At 44.5% G+C, this 22,154-nt stretch overlaps 1 protein-coding gene across 4 annotated transcripts in view; it reads left to right on the top strand.

The window, feature by feature from the left end:
* Positions 1-22,154, top strand: part of AKAP13 (A-kinase anchoring protein 13) — a 243,484-nt gene that overhangs the window by 17,637 nt on the left and 203,693 nt on the right. For all 4 annotated transcript variants that reach the window (XM_019533755.1, XM_019533754.1, XM_019533753.1 and 1 more), the window contains exon 2: positions 5,439-5,482. In XM_019533755.1, coding sequence (XP_019389300.1) covers positions 5,439-5,482 — 44 coding nt within the window. The remainder of the gene's footprint in view (positions 1-5,438; positions 5,483-22,154) is intronic.

Genomic DNA, 22,154 nt, shown 5'->3' with positions numbered 1-22,154 from the left:
GGTGGGGTGGGTGCAGGACGGAGCCATGGCTCATCCGGGGGGTGGGGGGGGAGCGGCTCCCACCACTGTGTGTCACTTGTCTGCCAGCTCCCATCCCCGCTCCCGCCACTTGTCCGGGAGGAGGGGTGGCGGCTGGAGCCGGGGGCTGTGCTGTGATGTGCTCAGGGCAGGCAGTGCTGGGTGGGGGCTATGGCAAAATATGGGGTGGCTGCAGCCACCACCTGCCCTGAGCACAGTGCTGCACCCTGCCTGCCCTGCCCTGCCCCTCCCCATGGAGGTCCCTCTACCCGGACGAGCCGCAGCTGCATCCCATGCCCTCACTGTCCCGGCTGGGCAGCGCCTACCCCAGCCCTGCTACCCCCCTCACCGTAGTGATCTGTTTCTCCATGCCCCTTCCCTTTCTCCCCTCCCCCCTTTCACCACAATAGACTTAACATCGAGAGACGGTTCCATCGGAAATCGGATCAGTATAGGCGAATATCCCTCCTTAAAAATTGGCTATCAGTATCAGCCCCCCAGATCTCTATCGGTGCACCCCTAGATAGTGATGTTGTAGGTGTGATGCTCCGGTAGCTTTGTGAGAAGCAAGGATTTCTTAAAGTCATATATTCTCTTGGACCAAATGCATGGTTTGCATAGAGTGTGACAAGCTTTCAAATGCAAGATATTCCTTATCTCAGCTTATCTGCAAGAGCTTGTCTAACTCCATCCCAGTTATACACTTGATCCAATAGAAGATGTTGCCCTAAGAAATCCTTGTCTCCAGCTATATCTGAGCATTTTTTAAGTCCACCCATCTCCAGACAAAGAATTTTAAGTGGCTGACACATGGCATTTCCAGCTGCGTCCCTCTTGCTGAACAGAGAGCTCATTCTACCGGAGCACAGTTACTGTCTTCCACCTGCCCCAGGAATGTCACAGGGTCTGAGATCTGTTCATTGACATTGTGGAGTAATTGCTGACCTCTCTCATACAGCATGCCTTGGCGTTGGCTGCTAGGTCAGAAACCAGATTCCAGATTTGCAAGAGGAAATACCGTGATCACCAGTGCAACTGATACAGCTGAAGCTCTTCAGTTCCACCATCCTGAGTGGCAACCTCTGCCAGTCACTTGCAGCGGATGCATGCCAAAGCAGACTGAGAGGAGCAAGCCGCTACTTGTCTGAAAGTAACTCCAACTGAGTTTGTAACAGCAACTGCTGTTCTTGGAGCTTGCTGAAATCTTGAAACGCCATAAGCTACCAATTGCAGGGAACTGTGACAGGGTGCAGCTGTTCTCCCTCTTCTGCCCTTGCAGAGGTAGTACAGATTGGGTGCAGCGTGTTGGTACTGCAAGGTGTCCTTGTCTCAAAATCTGCTCATGGGCCATCGTGAATTCTGGACACTTGCCCCATCCAAGGAGTTGGCAGTGGTCTCTTTCCCACCCATTTAGTTTCTGTTTTTCTTCTCGTATATTCCTTCCTCTAACTTGTAAAGATTTCACTATAGCTGGCAATGTCTCTATTACAAAATGCAGTTATTTCTGGAGGCTTGACCTCTGCCCTCCCCATCTTCTTCCATCTGCAGGTGTCCCATTCCTTTCCCCTTTTTCTTTGGTGAGTGTCAGGCTGCAACCTCAAACCTGGGACCTCATCCCAGCCTCCTACTTTTCTGAATTAGGCTGGCTTGAAACTTCTGGCAGGGCCGAACCCTCTGCTTACTCTGTCACCCGAGTGGCTGGCCAGGGCCACCTGACCACCTGCTTCTCCCCAGATAAACCCCTGCACAGGAACAGGCAGTGACTCAGCCTGACCCAAGACCACTTCACTGGTCCCTCCAGCTTGCTCTTAGACTCCATCCTCTGGTTGATCGTCTGGCTTGACTCGCGTCTCTTTTAGACCCTGCTCTCACATTCATCTTCTGGCTTCCTGACCTGGTTTTGCCCTCAGATCCTGCTCGCCCATCTTGCCCCTGGTTGGTGCCCTGATCCCTGGGTGACCCCAGACTTGGCCGTCCACATCTTGGTGTGATGATGAGTGACATGGTGCTGTCTGCTCTTCTCCAGGGGGGCAGACACCCAAGTATTTACTTGGATCACAGAGACCCAGACTTGCTGCTAAGTGAGTTACAGTTCAGTGTAGCATTTTCCACAGAACTACAATGTCTGTACAGCAGCCATCTGTTAGACAAGACGGGAAATTTCTCTAACTGGATCTCTTGCTGAATTCTTGTCAAGAGGAAGAATTTTTGTTTTATATGGATGTTCTGCTCCACAATCGTTTTCTCTTAACAGCAAAGTTAATTCTGGTGCCTTCCTCTGAAGTGTGGGTGTATCTGTGTTGAAATAATCCCTTGGAGCTAAAACAGCTTGATTGCCTCTGTCGAGAACATAAAATAGCATCCTGTTGTTCTTGTTAAGTGCAGCAAAATAGGCCTTGGGATGAGACTCTTAAGTACGTAGCATATTTTTAAAAAAAGCATAACTAACATTAATGAGAAGTGCTAGAATGGCAACTTTTGGCTGTAAAATCCTCCTCCTTTCTCCCTAAAACAGCTCTCCTGTATAGTGGCAGGCAGCTTTTCTAATATTTGCATGTAATGTGTCTCAAGATGGTTGTTGGGGCAACAGGAGGAGACTGCATTTGATATGGCCCACCTGCTTGCTGCTGCTGCTGCCAACAGAGGAACCAGATGTTGCTCTCAGCTGCATGGCTGCTTGTCTACCAGGAACTGGACTGAAGCTACAGACTGAATTGCAGATTAATCTACACCTGTGTTATAATTAATACCAAAATTGCTATTTACAGCAATCTACTTCCTAACCATTTTTCCAGTTAGGAACAAGCACGTCATACAAGCAGCATTTTGTTCCTGTGACCTTGTCTCTCCTAGCTTCCTGGTGCTCTATCACTGGGTCAGCTTCTCTGGTGACGGGAAGGGCAGGATCTCTAGTCTAATGAGATGCACCCCTTTTATTACAGTGACCTGCTGTGAACAGGGTGGTAAAAATGTCTGATGCACACTGCAGCGCTTACCATTTCGATAAACTGTTGTTGGAGCACCACTAGGATATTCTGTGGGGAAGGCACGGGCTACTTTAGCGTCAGGTCACGTAGTTTTAATGACACAGGGTGTGGGAATTTGAGATCTCGGTTTGTCTTCCAACTGGTTTCTCTCCTCCCCAGCTCCCCTTCCACAGCATCACCACAAGCATGTACAGCATCAGGGCTAAGGACTTAAATTTAGCGTAGGAAAATATCTTCTACCCTACTGCTGCTCCTCTTTCTGCACTGCAGGGTGCACGTTGTTTTGAATTCTGGTCTCTTTAATTCTGCTACCTGTCAAGCTCAGCTTTACGTAACAGGTCCCAAGAAAAACAGGAAGTGGTGGCTAAAGCCACATTGTTGGCAGCCGCCTGCAGTTCTTCCGAAGGGTGGTGCAGCACTTGTGTGTGCATCCTTGAATACTGCAAGCCCTCGCTTTCCAGGGGATGGGTCAGGATTGGGTAGTTCTGCCCCGCACACGTCTTGCTCAGTGAAGAATGCTTGTGTATTCTTTTAAAAAGTCTTTCATGTGTTATGTCATGCGTGGTTGAGATTCTGCAGAATGCTTCCAGGCAGTGCAAAAATCCCAGCAGCTCAAGACACTTGTATTGATTTTAGCTTTTATTAATTAAATGCAAGCAATGAGGCAGCAGTGGTTAAACTGCTTTCAGGCTCTAAAGGATGTACAGGTTAGACCAGCGTTTGGGATGGTTTAGGCCTGCCTTCAGCAGAAGGGTTGGGCCAGGTGACCTCCTGAGGTCCCTTCCAACCCTGGTTTTTTGGGTTTTTTGTTTGTTTTGTTTTGTTTTGTTATTTTATGGTGGTGATGCAAACGCTGATTGTGTCTGGTCATTTTCTGGGAGAAACCGGACAGAACAATATTTCACCCTTCATGTGAAATCTTCACATTCCTGTCTTGTTCATGGGAGGACAGCTTCCCAACCCCTAATTTTTTCTTCTTTCTGAGATGTGATCCTTCTGGGAACTGAGTTGACCTCACCCCCTAATTGGCAGGAGAGGGTGTTATTGGGCTCCTTCTCCCTTTCCTGCAAAGGCTGAGTCGGGCTCCCTCACGACATGTGAAGGAAGTACCCACCGTTTAAGGTGTTAGACCTTGGAATCAAGCCAGCGTGGAGTACTAGGCCCTGCAGATCCCAAATGAACTCTAGACCTCTACCCCAGTGTTATTTTTGGTGTGGGTTTGTTAGTTCCTATACAGATGCCAGACAAAGCTTGTGGTCCCTGTCTTGGCGTGCTTATTGAGGAAACTGGAGTTACTTTACTGGAGTTAAATAGGCTTTGCATCAGAACTAGGATGGTAGCAGGAGATGAAGGGCAAGCAAACAGGAAGGATATGCATGGTTACATGTAACAGGCAGCGAGTATGGATTCCTAATGGCTCTGTCTATGCAAAGCCAACAGCTGGAGCGCAGACGCATTTGCCGTGTGTGCGATTCTGATTGCACGTAGATGCCATTCGCCTTCAAACCACAACAGTCAAATAGTGAAGTAACCAGGGTGACTGCAGATTCTTCTGAACCTGAAACGCTTCCCTGGGAACTTCAGATGCTGAGAGAGAAACTTCATTTTAAAAAGGTCGGGGGAGGGAGTTGTCATTGAGAGGTTTCGCTGGTAGAGGATTCAACCCATGCCCATCCCCACCCTGAGGTTTGTCTCGACTTATTTTGATTTTGTCGTTTACAAATTAAGCCTCAATCCAAGAATTATACTGACCTTCGGCGTCCCTAGGTTTTTTGCCCTAAAGGATACCTGGTATCTCCCCTCTTCCTTAAAGGGAAACCTCTTTGTACGTTTTAACCTCAAAACTGTTTAAAAGATACCTGGGTTTAGTTGTTGAGATTAAGCTGCAAAACAGCTCTACATGGCAGTGAAGGGACTAACACATCTCGTTATTCTACAAGCCTCTAACCTAGTCATAGCATCATGCCCTGCCTGCTTTAAAATTGCAATGCTCTTTTCCAAAAGTCCCATTAAGTGTTCCACAAAATAGCTCTTCTCAGAAGACGTGGTTTTCACTTTGTCCTTCACTTCCAGCTTGTAAGAAAATGCACTGCTTGTAAAACTGAAGAACAAAAAACATTGGCTTGAGTCTCGTGCCATCTGTACTCTGGGCAGAGAGCACCTAAAGAGCTTTGCCAGTAGTCGTATTGATGGGGGGGGGGGGGGGGGGGGTGTGTGCTCATCGTCTGCAAAGATGGAAGCATCTACTCCTTGTATTAGTTATGTCTGAAATCGTAAAGAAATTTACCATGAAACTGCCCATTGGAAAAAGTTTCATCCATTGTGGTGAGCTTGTGCGGACTGGCAGGTTTAGGTTCTGTTGCAAACAAAAGAAGTGTTGATATTTGAAGGATAAAGACAGTGTTTTTAACCTCTCTTTCTTTTCCATTCTAGTGTTCTGGGTCATGAAACTTAATCCACAGCAAGCTCCATTATATGTGAGTAGAGCCATATTTTTGTTTGCTTTTCTGTTTCTTTTTTCCTTTTGACTGTTTGAATTTGCTTTTTCCTTTTTATTTATTTTGTGCCATTTTTCCACTTTCCAGGGGCCTAGCTTTTTTTTCTTGCTTCCCATGTAAATGTGCAGTAAATCAGTGACAAGGAAGCATTTCGAGTAACACAGATGTCATCTTTGGACTGGAGTCTTGTAGGATGCTGTACCTTTGTTTGACTGTGTGTGTGTGTGTGTGTGTGTAAAACTCATGTTGGTAAAAGCAAGAGTCTTTCTGGCCAATAAGATGGCTAGTGCGGTACCCACTGAAGGCAGTGATACTTAAGCTATGGCAAAATTTCTTTCAAAGGTCTTGTCACTATTAGATTTCCTTGAAAAATCTTTCACTGTTGCTAGCATGGGCAAACCTTTGTTAAGACCTTCTACTTGTAACACAGGTGAGTAAATAAGGCAACTATAGACAGCTGCCTGGTGAGAACTGGCAGTAGATCTGTTCAAACCTTTCACATGGGGCACAGTTAGACTCCTCAAAAATAGGATTCATAAAGTTGTGCCAGCAGAAAGTTACCATATTTGCCTGCATACAACATGCACCTTTCCCCCAAAAAACAATGGCTGGAAATTGGAGCATGTCTTATAGCTGAGAAATATGGTAAATCCAGTTTCTGCTGCTCTGGGTAAAGCTGAAAGTAAAATCTGAAGCGATCCACAGGGAGCAGGACATGGAACAGAGTCCCTAGCTGCTGCTACTTGGTTACTGCAAGGAAAGATCTTTTAATATGCACCTCTCCAAAACAAGGCACGTACTGTATTCCGGAGTGTGTTTAGTATGCAAGGCAATACATTATTTCCCTCCACAGAGCAGGCTGCTGTGGCCCAGAGGTCATTTTTCTCTTGCACCTCTCTTCAGTGTCTGGTTCTGGAGCAGGAGGCAAGCTCCTTCTCCTCTAAGCTCTCTCAGTTCCGTATGGGAATCACAGAATACCTTCCCAGCTGGGTCTAATTGTTTAAGGGCTCCAGGATCCCTGTCCCTTTAAGGAGTAGATCATCCGGTGATGGCAGTGGGTTAGCCTCCATGTTTTCTAACCCTGCTCTGAGAGAGCTTCTTGATATATGGTTAAAACTTTGCGGCCAATCTACACTTAGTTTCACCTTTGTTACCACCGTTGGACTTGAACCTGTGTTGTTGCTGGTGTGGGAGAGGGCTCATGTAGCCCTAATCCTAGTAGTACAGTAGGAGATAAGCAAGAGAGGTTGTGAAGAGTGGGAAGATGTATCCTTTTTCCCCCCCCCAAAGCACTGGCTTAGGAAAGCATAGAAACATACCTAAAAAGCATAGGAACATATAGTGACCTATATTTTGTAACTTTTATATCTGCACATTTGTTCCATCACCAGCTTGAAACCCGCATTCCCAAAAACACGCCCTTCCCATGCTCACAAAGCCCACACTACAGTGCGAGTCTCCTCTGAAAAGCGACTGTGTAAAAATGGCCCACTGAAATCTACAGCTGCCTTCTGTGTAATCTTGAAACTAATTTTAGTCTGAAGGTTGGTAAATCACTAGCAGATTGTAGACATGTCAGCTCTGAAGGGACTTGCAGTTAGGACCTGCCAGAAAGCAATTTAAAGAAATTGCAGTTTATATACATATATATGATGTAAGCATTATATTAAAGGCAGATGAGCAAAAGGAGCAGAGTTTCAATTTGGGTGTTTTAGATTAACTTTATGAATTTCCTTCTTGTAAGCGTTTGTTTTCCCAGTCTTAATCTTGCTCATATTGAAGTGGATGCTTATGTTCTCATATTCAATTAATTCTTTCCCATCGTTTTGTTTTCTATTTAATAACTTAATGCAGTGCATACATTAACAAGTTTGTTTCCCCCTCCTTCCCCCCCCCTCCCCCGATGTGTGTGATTTTAAATGAAAGTCTAGTTTATCCTCAAGGGTACAAAAAGATGCTGCTGCTGACTGTAGTTTTCCTTCGTGTTTGTTAATAAAACTGTGACAGAACAGTCACTGTTCCAGTAGGTTTTCCTCTCAGCAGCTATAAGTGTTAATCTGCTTCTCCTGAAACTGAGAAAAATACCCTAGAAAAGTAAATATACAGCATAGTATTTTTTTTTTTCACTTAGTGTACTGCTGCCTAATTGCACTAGGATCACTTCCCATGTTCCATGTACTTCTAATAGACATCTGAGTTCTCCATTTGAGAGAACTGGTGCATGTAAGAGGAAGAAAAAGCAAGATTAACAACAGAAATGGGTATTCCCTTTGTGTTACTTTTCTCAAAGGGGGCGAGGAGGGGCATACGGATGTTAGCAATATTAGAGGTTCTTGGCATACTGTTTTTTTCCACGCAGACTGATGTGCAAAGCATAGGATTAGTGTTGAGCTGCATTTCAACTAGTTAAGAACTACATCCAAAACCATCATTCGTTAATAAATGACTTGCAATCTGCAAAACCAAATGACTGGCAACGATGATGGTGACAGTGATTAAATAGATGAAGCCTCAGATTCCAGAGACTGTTTCCAGGAAGAGAGTGGGGTTTTTTTTGTTTTTTTGTTTTGGTTGTGTTTTAAAGAACCCTGAGATATGGCCATTTGATTTTATTTGTGATAGATTTATTTTTAAATGAAAAGTGAATCTTAAATATGATGAGTGATTCCTACTTTTTAAGCAAGTGTCATCCTGCAGGAACTTAAACCACACAGTGAGTGAAACGTGCATGTCAGTACTCAATATATACACAAATCATTCTTTATGCACCAAAATGCAGCTTCTCTTGAATGCTGTCTTGCACTGGCACCACCTTTTTATAAAGCGCCTGTTGTAGTGGAAAAGTAAAATAGCAGCTTTAGTTGAATGTCAGGGAGTTAAATGCAGGCCCATAATACAATTAGTCTCTGAGAAAACCATGGAGCAGGTCCTCAAGGAATCCATTTTTAAGCACTTGGTGATTAGGAGGAGTTAGCATGGATTCACCAAGGGCAAGTCAGGCCTGACCAACCTGATTTGTCTTCTATGACAAGGTGACTGGCTCTGTGGATGTGGAGAGACCAGTGGATGTGATGTGCCTTGACTTTAGCAAGGCTTTTGATATGGTCTTCCACAACATTCTCACAGCAAACTAAGGAAGTATGGGCTGGATAAATGGCCTGTAAGGTAGATAGAAAACTGGCTGGAGCATTGGCCTCAGAGTAGTAATCAATGGCTCAATGTTTCATTGGCAGCCAGTATCAAGTGGAGTGCCCCGGGGGTCAATCCTGGGGCCAGTTTTTGTTCAGTATCTTTGTCGAGGACCTAGAAGATGGCAGAGTGGACCCACAGCATGTTTGCAGAAGACACCAAGCTGGGGGGAGTACTAGATATGCTGGAGGGTAGGGCTAGGATTCAGAGTTACCCAGACAAAGTGGAGGATTGGGCCGAAAGGAATCTCATGAAGGTCAACAAGGACAAGTGCAAAGTCCTGCACTCAGGACGGAGCAATCCCATGCACTGGTGCAGGCTGGGGGTGACTGGCTGGGCAGCAGCTCTGCAGAAAAGGACCTGGGGGGTCACAGTGGACAGTAAGCTGAATATGAGCCAGCAGTGTGCCCTTGTTGGCAAGAAGTCTAACAGCATACCAGGCAGCATTGTTAAGAGTGTTAAGATTACCAAACACCTTTATACTTGTGAAAAGTGTTAGAAGAATTGAAGAACTCGTGAGAGCTTTGACCTAGGATTTGTGTATGATGGGGAAGGAGGTGAATTCATTGACATAATACCCCAGGCCCCATGCTATGGCTGAAATCTCCTACGCTTCTGTGTAAGGGAAGGGAGCCTCCGGATCACCACAGCATCTGGCTCTTCATTCTCCCTTTTGTGTTGACTCAAGCAGCCACATCGTGAGATCTCACAAACTAAGCTGAGCCAGGACAAGTCTGCCCCTATGCAATGACAGGTCTTTGAGAGAGGAAATGGGAAGGTGGAAGGGGACAGAGCTGGAAATATTTTTTTAAAGTAAGTGTGACTTAAGTCTTCTGAAATGTTCACGAATCACTCTTTGCTGAACAGATCTGCAGAAACAATCTGTAACCTTTTGCAGCCACAGCCGCCTGTCATCAAACGCTTCCTCCGGGAACACCTTCCCTGGCTTGTTCAGATGACGTGCCCTGTAACAGCAAGAGTCACTCAGGAATAGCACAGTGCCAGGGCACTAACATGTCCAAGAGGAGTCGCCTGTAAAAGACGGCGACTCTGTGCCATGTAATGGAAAATCAAGACAATGACAGAGTCTGTTCTGCCAGTGCATGCAGTACTGTGGGGAAAACAACCTGCCTGTGCTTTGCATGTTTGGTTGCCCCCCTCTCCCCCCAGAGAATTGTATCTAGCTTTAAATCTTTGAGTAAGTTATCTCCACTTAATAACAATGCTTAATGCATTTTCTGTTTGCTTCAGAGTTTGGCTGTTCTCCCACTGTACATAGTGATGCAGTCATGAGGTCTCATAGCTTATGCCAGAAGTGATAGGGCTGTCAAGTGTTCCTCAATATAGCACAGTGGAACTTCAGCATAGTGCGACATAATTAATGCCAATATTGAAGCAGTCTGTAGGTCAAGCAGCTACTGGAGCAGTGTAGCTGTCAGCACTTAGTTACTTTATAAATGTGACATGGTGTTTCAAGTCTGAGTTTTTAGAGTTGAACTTGTACTATGAGTTTAAGGTAAAAAAATGAAGCCACTTTTCTTCTCTTTAAAATATCACAATAGGGTTATAATGTAGGGTGCCATTTTATTGACAGTAAGCAGCTCTAAGAATAAGTCTAGGAACGTTGGAAGTCATTGACACGGATATCCATGTTCAGATAATTATACAAAGGCTTGAATTACCACGGCTAAAGCAGGGAGTCTGAAACTCTTCTATGATATGGGCCACATTTTACTACAGTGACGTAGGGTCTTCAGCTGTGAATATTTGCAAGAGCAGATTAGACTGACACTTGGCTGAGACGGTTTAGTTGGGGATGATCCTGCCTTGAGCAGGTGGCTGGACTAGATGACCTTGTGAGGTCCCTTCCAGCCTTGCTTTCCTATGATCCTATGATCTTGTGGACTATAATCAGGTTGCAGCGTGCAAGAGACTGAACTTTATCAAGTGAACCCCAATCACTTGACATAGACCAGGAATACAAAAAGTTTAATATATATTTTACCTGGCTGGGGTCAGAATCTATTTTCTCCACTGGCTGCTGCTTTTACAAGACTACTTCCCTTCAGATTTTTGGTTTTAGTAACCACCTCTGGTAGCATCCTTGGGTCAACTCTGGTAGTTGTGTGGAAGAATGGCATTAGGAAAGTTAATATGCATTATATGTCTTGTAGTACATTTTTAGTTGCTGGTTGTATGAAGCAGGAGCCTGTGCTGTGTGACCACACCATATTCTGTGCAGCAAGATGGTTCTCTAGTTGTCAGTGGCATGCCACAGTTTGGGATTTTGGGAAGAAATCTGGAAACATTTTTTCAGGCTGTGTTATCATTTTGCACTGGGTAACCTTCTATCATTTCAGGGATCTCCCAAGTACTATGAAGTGGGTCAAGGATGGATTTTAGTCAATGTGCTTCTTCTGTTTAAACCAGACTTTTGAAGTTAAAATGTCCCGCTCACTTGTGTGTACGGGTGGATGTGAAAATGAGGCATTACAGAAATATTTTATTTATGGGAAACAAAATGGGGAAATAACTAGTATAGGATTTAGGATTTTTTCCAATGGTCTTGTAATAACAAATCCCACCATAGCATTTCATAGCATCTATTCAAATCCATTGCAGAACTTGCAGTTAGAGCTGCAACATTAGGAGGTGCTGTAGTTACTGCCAGTATAGTGCTGGAGACCCAGGAGTGGAAGAGCCAGTTCTACCACAGGGGAGGATTGAGGTGTGTTAATGGAAAAAAGTTAGTTGCTCAGTTTCTAAGTGCTGAGACTTGTTTTGTTTGAGACTTTTTTTTTTTTGTACTCCAGTCAGAAATCAAAGATTGTTCTGTTAAAGTCTCTCTGTATCTTGATCACATGAGAAACATGGTTTTCTTTAATCACTTAGGTCAAAGGGAATTGCTTCCTATGTAAGCCATTGGGGAGGGGAGATAGGAATTCACTTAATTTTTATGGGGTTTTTTTGCTTCCTTTCTGGCTAATAACACAACACAACAGAGTCTAACAATGTAGAACATAATTGTGAAAGAAGCAAGGCTCTCAAGCTGTATTTTCATGTCCAAAACACCCTCAAGAAATGTAGAATTTATGCTATCAAGTAGAGACTTCACCTTGATCCATAGTTTCATAGTTGTTAGGGGCTGAAAGGGACCTTACAGGTCATTGGGTCCAGTCCCCCTGCAGGAAAGACTGCTGGGATCAAATGATCCCCGCAAGATGGATGTCAGGATGTTTTTTTGAAGTTCGCCAGGGTAGGTTACTATACCACTTCCGGGGTGGGGAGCCTGTTCCAAACCCTGGGTACTCAGCTTGTAAAGAAGTTTTCCCTTACGTGTAGCCTGAAGCGATCTTCAATCAGCTTGTTCCCACTATTTCTTGTCCTCCCCTGGGGAGCCTTGGTGAATAGATGCTCCCCCAAGCCCTGATGTACTCCCCTGATATACTTATAGGCTGCCACCAAGTCTCCCGAGTCTTTTCTTCTCCAGGCTGAACAATCCCAAATCCTCAGCCTCTCCTCATAAGTCTTGTGTCCAGGCCTCTAATCATGCTTGTGGCCCTCCTCTGGACTCTCTCAAGCTTCTCCACATCCTTCTTGAAGTGCCCAGAACTGGATGCAGTACTCCAGTTACAGTCTCACCAAGGCCAGGTAAAGTGGGAGGATGACATCCCTTGCCTTGCTCAAGATGCCTCATTAGATGCATGCCAGCGTTTGCTTAGCTCTGCCAGCTGCAGCATCGCACTGGTGGGTCATGTTCATTTTGTTGTCAATCCTGACACCCAGGTCTTGTTCGGTTGTGGTGCTGGCAAGCAGAGTACTGCCGAGCCTGTAAGTGTATTGTGGGTTATATCTCCCCAGATGGAGCCAGATAGCTTATAATAACTGAATCCAAATTGTTAACATGTTGAAGAGCACTGGCCCAAGTACTGACCCCTGAGGGATCCCACTGGTCACCCTCTGCCATGATGACTCAGTTCCATTAATTAGTGTCCTCTGGATCCTGCTGTAAAGTTTGTTATCTAGCCATTGGACTGTGAAGTAGTCGAGGCCACATTTTCCCAATTTGACCATGAGGACAGTGTGGGAGACCAAGTCAAAGGCCTTTTTGAGGTCCAAGTATATGACATCAACCTCGTTTCCTCTCTTCAGGCAGCGAGTAACCTGATTGTAGAAGGAAATGAGGTTGGTTTGGCACAACCTGCCCATGACGAAGCATGTTGGCTATCTTTCAGAATACTGCCTTCAGTTAGCCTGTGTGATGGTTTCTTTGATGATTTTGTCCAGGATTTTACCTGGGATTGAGGTCAAACTAATTGGCCTATAGTTTCCTGAGTTCGCCTTGCTCCCTTTCTTAAAGATGGGTAACATTGGCTTTTTTCCAGTCTTTTGGGACCTTTCCCAAGCTCCATGAGTCTTCAGATAACTTCATCATTAGTTGCGCGATGATGTTGGACAGTTCTTTTAGCACTCTTGGGTGTAGTTCATCCGGTCCAGATGACTTTTAGACATTTAGGCTTTGTAGGTGGTCTCTCACAAGATCTACATCAACTATTGGAGGGTGGTCTCCCCCTATGGTCATACTGTATCTTGTCAAGCATGCTAACACCCCTGGACTGGTGGAGTACCAACGTGAGGTATTTGTTCATGAGTTAGGTTTTCTTCTGGGTGTCTGTTAACAGCCATCCCATTTCATTTATGAGGGACCCTATATTTCCCTTGTTCCTTTTATGACTTCCTACATATCTAAAGAAGGACTTTTTGTTGTCCTTTAATCCATTGCATATCATGTCTTACTGATGCTTCAGAAGTGACCTGCTTGTCTCTAAATTTCAGCATCACACGTTATCTGCAAGGTTTTTATAACATTATTGATCAAACTGCTTGCCTTCATTCACAGACCGTTTCAGAAGGATAATAAAATCGACATACACTGTAATACAATATAGGGAAAACAAATGTTGGTGTGATAGTACGTGCTCGGTCTATATTAAGTTAGTCAAATGGAGTAGTTACAAAGCACAGTAGTCCAATTCAGTGTGTTTTAGAACAAGAAGAAAAAAATGGACAACAGGACAGGAAGTGCAGAGAAAGCCCTCCCTACATTAATGGGTGTTGCTGCCTGTTAATTGGCAAGGGGCTGAAGGTAACATACTGTTCTTAAATTGAGGACTGTGCCTGACCCCTGCCTCCTCCAACTTGCTCATTCTCTGCATACGCCTTTCTATTTATTTTTACCCTGCTATCTTGAAAGTAAGGGAAGTGACAGGGATAAAGGTTTGTAGCAGTGTGGTAGAAGTGATATCTTTTATTAGACCAACTAGCCAGTTACAAAAGAATTTATTTGCCAGCTTCTGGGCTCATGGGCCCTTCATCAGGCAAAGGAGAATATAAAGATTGTAAAATTTCTCCCAGGTAGAAATGAAAATTTATATTGTACAGGAAAGCTGGAGGGTGGTGTAAGTTTTCCTGGCTGGAAAAGCTCATTTTGTGCAAATTAGACTTGGATAAAAGTTGGAGCAAACTATTTGTCTCAGAGGTGCCTGATGGCAAGCAGGATGTTGATTTATGTTTCTTCCTTGTTAAGATGTTTCATATTTCATAGGAGGACTGGCTATGGAAAGGTTCTCCTGGGCAAGGAAGTTCTGTTGCATTGAGGCTGCTCTGCAAGTATGTCAGTTTGGCTTGAAACAAAAGGCTGGAACAGGGGTATTCAGCTTCCAGGTCTCAGGGAGCAGACACACATGGCACTTGGAGTTGACGTATTGGTCAGTGCCTAGGATTGCCAAGTGTTTGACCTAAACTGGACCCAGGGGGTGCACCTTTGTCGTTTGCTCCAAGAACTGGCAGGATTAAGGGCATGGTGCATGCAGGCTATAGGTGATCAAAAATCAAAGGTCATTCTGAGCAGATTGGCCCATGGTGCTGGTGAGCTTAAGGCACAGTGGGGTTTGTAGCCAGTTGCATACACAGGAGAGATGTGGCTAGCATTATGCCTGGCTGCCTGTGACTTGGATAACCAGGTACCCATTTGTAGCTGGATGAGTCCAGAGCAAAACTGAATTTGCAGCTGTGGAGCTGCAGTAAATGCCCTAACTGCTCTGTCACCCCACCCTTAGGTGTGTATTATCCAGATCCTTTATTACTCAGCTCACTAATGTAGAGCTTCTTTTTGAACCCATTGACCTTCCTGGCAACACAGTGGGCTCCCAAGGAACTAACTGGGTTGCTTATGCTGTTTTTTTTTTTTTTACAGTGTTTGTGCATGTGCCTTGAAAATAACAACATAAATACCTTATGGTCCCTACTTCTCTCAACAGCTTGATAAGAGTAGTCTCTGCAGACCCCCCCGTTCCCCCCCTTCACATACCCCCTCCTTGAACTTGCACTCTCCAACCAACAGCTGCTTCAAAGCCCAGGAAACGAATAGGCCTTATCTTGTACCTAGGAAGGCAACAGCTTAGACTCATCCATTTAAAAACAGCAGCTAACATGAAGGAGTTGGAGCTGCAGGGTGATGGCATCCAGTGAAGAAACCGTGTAGCCCTAAAGGCCGCATTTCCTGCTTACTGCCAGAAAATTCAATAACATACAAGTCTGAAATCTGATGTTGGGAGTGATGTTTTTGGGTGAGCTTTTTGTTTTCTCTCCCCCCCTCTCCATCAGCAGTGCTGATCAGTGGGTGTGAACTGGAAAAGATTGGTACTTGGATCAGGCACTGTGCAACCCCTCTCCCCATGAATAAAGAGAACCAACTTGTGCTACTTCATCACCTTCTTTAGCATACTTCATCTATGGTGTGCCAGTGTCTTTTGATTTGACAAAACTGGATGTTTCACGTTGTAATTGCTCAAGAGATTGAACAAGAGCTGATTGGTTGATACAGCTGCATAAACGTCAGCGGCCAGTTTGATGAATCGGATTCACTGCCTGCTATCCTGTTTAGGAGCTACGTGGTTGAAGAATTTCTCAGATCGTAGTGCTAGTAAAGTTGTGAATGCCTGTTTCTATGATGTCTTCTCAAAAGATGTGAACTTCAGAGCCTCCCGGCACTACATGCGTTACAGAAGAGGTTCTGGTTACAGCATGTTTCTTCTTTACCCCACGTTTCCAATTTATCATGCATCCAGAGCTTTTGCTGTGTTTCTTGATTAGGCTAAAAGCTTTCAGCACATCTGGACATCTCCTGTGAACTAAGGGCTTGTTTCTTTTTCATGTATACTAATACACATCAGATTGTACTTCACTGAAGTGGACTGACCTATGTGGACATAGGTGAGAGGAGACCTAAAAGTCTGGAAACTGTGTGGTAGCTTGAACTGGCTTGCAGTGTAGTTTAGCTGCTGTGCCCCCCTCACTGCCAAAAGAACGGTGTATAAATGTGGGACATGTGTTGTGGAAAAATCAGCTGAAATGGTCCAATCAGGCTAGGAGGGGATGCCTATACAGGGATTTATTTCAGGCTTGAAAACCATGTTTGAGGTTAGGCTATGGAGCGTTCAGATGATGCAAAATTGTCTCAGTCCAGCTCCCTTTAACATTGCCTGTGATTTCAGCAGATGCTTGGTCATACTCATGGGCTCAGTGCTGCGCAGGTGGTAGGTGAAGTTCCCTAAATTTAGTTGTTCCGCCCATGTGTGCTGTCCCATAGGTCCTACAGCAGGGGTGGGCTGGTGGACTCCATTTCCCATCAGCCCCTGCCCACGTCACTGCAGCTGGTTTCCATGGCGATACTAGGAGTGGCGGGGCTGTACCAGTGCATAGCCAGGGTTTCCATGGAGACCGGCCCCAGCAGCGCTGGCGGGATGCTCAGCCGGCTGGGTGACCCTGGGTAAAGTTTCAGTATCGGAGCACCCCTTCACCAGAGATAATGATAATAATACAATTTACCATCTTTGGTAATATATAATGATAAAAATTACTGTTTTGGGGCCCCCTTTCTGTCTAGGCGGCTGCCCCGTTTGCCCATGCCTGTGTCCGCCCCTGTGCCCGCCCTGCCCTGTATCGGTTTAGAGCTCTCTAGTCCTTTTGAGCCTCGTAAGCACAAATCTGCACGTGCCACGTTCTAGACAGTGCTTTTTGGAAAAGAAAGAAGGGGATTATAAGCAAACTACTCTGGGTTTTCCACCGTACCCCTGCCTCCTTCATGTCTCTCCCTGGGATTGCTAAGAGCAGGAATTATTCTCTGCAGCGCATGTACCACGGGACCAAGCGCATTGTCAGCACTTAAACAGTATGTGTAATTATAAGGGAAGGTGTGGTACAAAAGCTGCTAGGATGCAGGGAGAAACAGCTTTGTGCAGCTGATTAGGAAGTAATTATTTCCTGCTTTATCGGCGTACAACAGAGCATGAAAATCCAAGCTTGAATAAAGTTGGTAGTATGGAGGAAAAGTGGGAAGAGGGGTTAAAGCTACCAGTTTCTGAGAGAATAATTACCATGCCTGAGTCTCCAAGTGTGTGACTTGTGCTGTTACGTGCTGTAATTAAACTTTTAAAATGTTGACTGTGGGGATAAGGGGCCTGGATGAAAATCCTTTACAGGGTTATAGTACTTGGCAGTAAAGTTTTTTGTCCTGGACCCAGGGGACTGGCGGTTAAGTTTTAGTCACTTTAATTCTAGAGGCAGGGAATCTGTTTTCTTAGAAGTGGTAGCTATGGTGATAAAGGCCACTGGGGACTTGTGGATATCTGATAATAGCTGAACCTTGGCGAGTTTTTTTTTTTTTTTTTTTTTAGCGTGGGGATAGCCTATGAACATAGTAGTGAGCTACACAGTAGCACTGTCGTGCTTTCCCTTGTGATCCTCAGGCAAGAAGGGAGGGAAAGCTTTGATTTTTCACTCATTTTAGGTAGGAGAATCTGATAATCTCTTGCATTTTTATTGAGCACTTGATTTTCCTGATAATGACAGGGTTGCATTCTGCATTTGCTTTCTCTCTACTCCGAAAGCCTTTGACCTATACAATCAAAGGGAGTTTTTAATGAGCTACAACGAATGCATTAGTCTGATGTACTGGCAGAGGCACTTGACCATTTCAGAAGGCTGGTAGAAAGCCCCAGAGGAGTGTGCGCCTGCGGGAGTCCTGACTTTTGAGAGCAACACTTTACTTACTATTTTTTCTTTCATCTACAGGTAAAGATGCAAGTATTCTGACACATTTTATTTTGCAATACTGTTCTCATCAGACCATGTACTACATCAGTGCATCTTTGGTGTTTTGTACCTCTCCTGACATTTGATCTGCAGTCTCTTCCCGTCCCATATTTTCTCCTCCTCTTTTGTGGATTTGTGCAGCCCATTGTTGCAAGTTATACTCAGTCCTGTGTTCCTGCAGCTGGTATTCTGCTGCTTCCCTCTGCCCCGTGGTCCATGGTCTTGCTGAATATCCTTGGCCATTAGGGTGGTCATCACAGGCTCTTGCAGCTTTGCATATCACTCACACTGCCTAATAATTTATATAGACATTTTCACACACTAGGCATTTGTGTAATATAATGGCCATTCACTTGATTAAAGCAACATTGTCTGGAGCACACTGCTGCAATGAACTCATTGTGAACACTGTGTTACTTTACCATCAACCAGTGGGTGAGTTGCAGCTGCCAAACCATTTCTTAACCTTTAAATTTCCTTTCCCAAATTCTGCAAATTTCCCAAAATATGCCGCCCACACCAACTCCATATTGTATCTTCTGAGGTTCCTGTTTATTTGTACAATCTGATCATGAAGCAAAAGAACTGGCCCGGCTTCTGCGGCATCCAGAGCACTTACTGCCTCAGACCTGTGCTCTTAAGTCACCACAGTCGTGTAGTAGCCTGCATGGTTTTTAAATAATTAGTGCCTTCTGCTATCCCCCACTTTGGGTACTATATTATTCTGAGTTGTTAAAGTAATGAGGGTGGTTATTTTATATATAGGACACTTAAAAAAACCTCCAGGAACTTCCTTGGAAAAGTAGCTGCTGTCCTCTGTACAACTGTAACTTGTTAAGCATGATGCAAAATGGGATGAACATGTCAGGTGTGAAGTCTGGGTCCCGTGTCCCTCCCACAGAAGCAGGTAAACTCTAGCACCTGGGATGGTGCCTACAGGGTTGCATTCCTTACCCTGGGTTAGATGAGGATGTTCTCCCTGAGTTGGTGACAAACACTGATTCCAGGATCCTTGGGTGCAACAGGGAAAAAGGACTTGCGCAGACATGTCCTTTACAGCAAAACCCATATACCCCGACTCATTTGGGATCCTGAGCTGCTTTTGAACCAGCTTTTCAGTTTCATTTTAAAAATAACTCAATAAATTCCCTGCTAGCAGTCTCACCCCATCTGTTTCTGCAACAAAATGCCAACACTGCTTTTGCCAAGCATGTAGCCGGGGGCCCATTTTCACATCCATGCTAAATACCCTCCTGAGCTTGGGCCAAAGGAGGGTTGCACTGAAGATGCTGACAAGCCTGGAGCTGTTGGAACAATTATGCCACTGTATGTTTTTGAGTAGCACCATCAATTCTCCTGTCTTGGGGGGAAAAGTTTCTGCTCTCTCTTGCCTCTCACCTCTTCTCTGGTTGGTGACCTATCTCAGCAAAGTGGTTTGGGATCCCAGTTCGCATGAAAGTTGAGGGGCAGGGTACAGCTCTCAGTAAAGCAATACTTTTGTGTTTCTGCATAGAATAGATTACAAAATAACTAGAAGCAACCTTTAGTAATTTTGTGTTGAGACCAGCGCTTTGTACTGCCACCAAGTGGCTGCTGTGGTCTTGAGACAAAGATTTTAAAGCTGAAGTTGTCCCTTTCCTCTGCATCAGTGGCCCTTTTTTTTACAGACTTTTTCCTTTTGTCTCTCCTTTTTCTTTTCTATAAAAAGTCTTCATCCGGGATGGTGGAAAATATGTTAGACATAACATATTTTAGTATTCTCGATTTGCAGAGACTGATGCTGTGTTGAAAAGTGTCCTGCATATTGTATTAGGTCTGTGTCCTGTAGTTGTGAAATATTTCTGAATTGGTGAAGCTGTTTTGCACTGATAAGGGCTTCCCTGCATTGAGGTACAAAGCATCCAAGTTATATTTTTGTAGGCTTTTACTGCAGAGCAGAGAAAGGTGGGAGCAAGGAGAACCCTGCTGCTCCCTTGTGCCTTTGTTTCTAAAGCAGAACTGCTGGGTTCAAGATCATGGATTTCCCACCCCCCCAGTTCAAAGTAATTAATAGGCAGCTGTCAGTTATAGAGGGTTGACATTTGTGTGTTACCTTCCTAGTCTCTCTTTTTAAACCCACAGTACGTAGGACTGATTCTGTGTCTCAGGTGCTGGTGCATGTGAAACTGCCCACTATCTTTTTTACTCCTAAGCTTTGACTGGGTCCATTTGTGTTGCTGCTATATATGGAATTGGTTGGAAATGGCATTGATCTCTCAGGAAGCCAGTAATAAAATGTTATGGTTGAATAGGCTCTCATTGTAGTCAAGTGTGCAACCTTTTTTAGAGGAAAGGATGTGGGCTATAGAAAGGATGTGGACAAGTTGGAGAGAGTCCAGTGGAGGGCAATGAAAATGGTTAAGGGGTTGGGACACATGACTGATAAGGAGAGGCTGAGGGAAATGGGCCTATTTAATCTGCAGACAAGAAGCTTGAGGTGGGATTTGATAGCAGCATTTAACTACCTGAAGAGGGGTCCAAAGAAGATGGAGCTGGACTGTTCTCAGTGGTGAGAGAGGACAGAACAAGGAGCAATGGGCTCAAGTTGCAGCAGTGGAGGTTAAGGTTGGATATTAGGAAAAAACTTTCTCTTTAGGAGGGTGGTGAAGCACTGGAACGGGTTTCCTAGAGAGGTGGTGGAAACTCTGTCCTTGGAGGTCTTTAAGGCCCAGCTTGACAAAGCCGTGGCTGGAATGATCTGGTTGGGGAAGGTCCTGCTTTGAGCAAGGGGTTGGACTAGCTGACCTCCTGAGTTCCCTTCCAACCCTAATTTTCTATGATTCTGTGAAAGGAGAGCAGGGCTTCCTCCTATCCCTGCAAATTGGTGGGATTGCACCACCAATTGAAGAAATCTTCAAGGTAGTTCTCAAGCTGCTGTGGACACCAGAGAACTTTTGTTGTAAACCTTTGCATAACAAAAGAAATGAGAATTTGAGCTTTAGGGGTCTTTCATTGATGCTGAAAAATACCTAGAGCTTATTCCCTCCCACCCCCATAGGCACCCCAGCCAGCACCAAAGCAAAAAGAGGACTGATGCATGGGGCAACTTGAGCTAGTGGAGCTTCCTTAGAGCCATTGTTCGGGGTCTCCCACAAAGCACTGTACTACACACAAGAGATGCATCTTCTTCCTTCCTGTACATTCTGCTTTTCTGCAGCAGAACCACCCCATGTTTGCTGTAAAGGGGCTTTTGCAGACAGCAGGTAGCTCCCTGCTCAGAGGCATTGAGATGCTGCAAATTTCCATGACTTGTGGAGAGCACATAGCTGGTTTTTAGCAAGCAGTCTACCCATTGTTTAAACAACAATATCATTAAAATGAAATAATAAAATTATACACATACTTTTTTATTTTTTGTAGCTGTTCCATCACTGTGAGAGAACAAACATGCTATAAAATCCCAATTGTGGCAATTTTTCTGTTGCTATCAACAGTGGTATCAAGTCTCAGCAGCTTTTCTTTAGGTGTTGGGTATGGGATCAGTATTTTTGGAGACCCCTTTATTTTGTCTGTCTTTTTCTCTTCCTGCTTCTCCTTGCTTCTTCATTTTCTTTCTTTTTTAATACTTAGTTTTATTTTTGCCGTGTTATGGTTAATTCTGCCCACTTAGCTTTATACGTTTTTTGAACATTTCTTGGCCCTTCAGTCATATAAACTAACAGTGCATACCTTCTTTTTATCACCAGTGAGACGTTTCTAATTTCACCCAAAGGTAGGTACATAGCCATCTCTTGCCAACTGCCTAGAGTACCTTGTAGAATATAAGATTCCTAGTAAAGTCTTGTGATACCTGGTGAAGACGCACATCGCACCATGGCCTATTTGAAGATGGATATGGAAGGGCAAGGCTAACAGAGTCTACATTTGAACATTGTACATATTTTCTTGATGAGCATCTTTCTCTCTCTATCCAGTGGTATAAGATTTTTAGCGTTGATCATGCTAATTCTGAGAGTAACAGCACATCATAATATAATATGTTTATGTTTCATGTTGACCTTTTCTTTTCCCATATTCTGCTGTTACCATAAGACTCCTGACTGATCTTTAGACTATTTCTGCTTTGACTTACAGCCATGCTTTGTACATTAAAATGAATGGTTAAACCTATTTCTGGATTGAATCCTTTACTTAGAAAAGTTTATTAAGGAGGCCATCCTTGAGGGACTGGCCCAGGCTAACGTTCTAAGGGACAGCCAGCATGGGTTTGTTGCGGGTAGGTCTTGTTTGACCAATCTCATTTCCTTCTATGACCAGGTGACCTATC

The sequence above is a fragment of the Crocodylus porosus genome, unplaced genomic scaffold (genome assembly GCF_001723895.1).
Source record: "Crocodylus porosus isolate Cpor-Errol unplaced genomic scaffold, CroPor_comp1, whole genome shotgun sequence".
Lineage (NCBI taxonomy): Eukaryota > Metazoa > Chordata > Crocodylia > Crocodylidae > Crocodylus > Crocodylus porosus.
The sequence above is the reverse complement of the archived record's forward strand: the minus strand, read 5'-3'. Positions and strand labels throughout refer to the sequence as shown.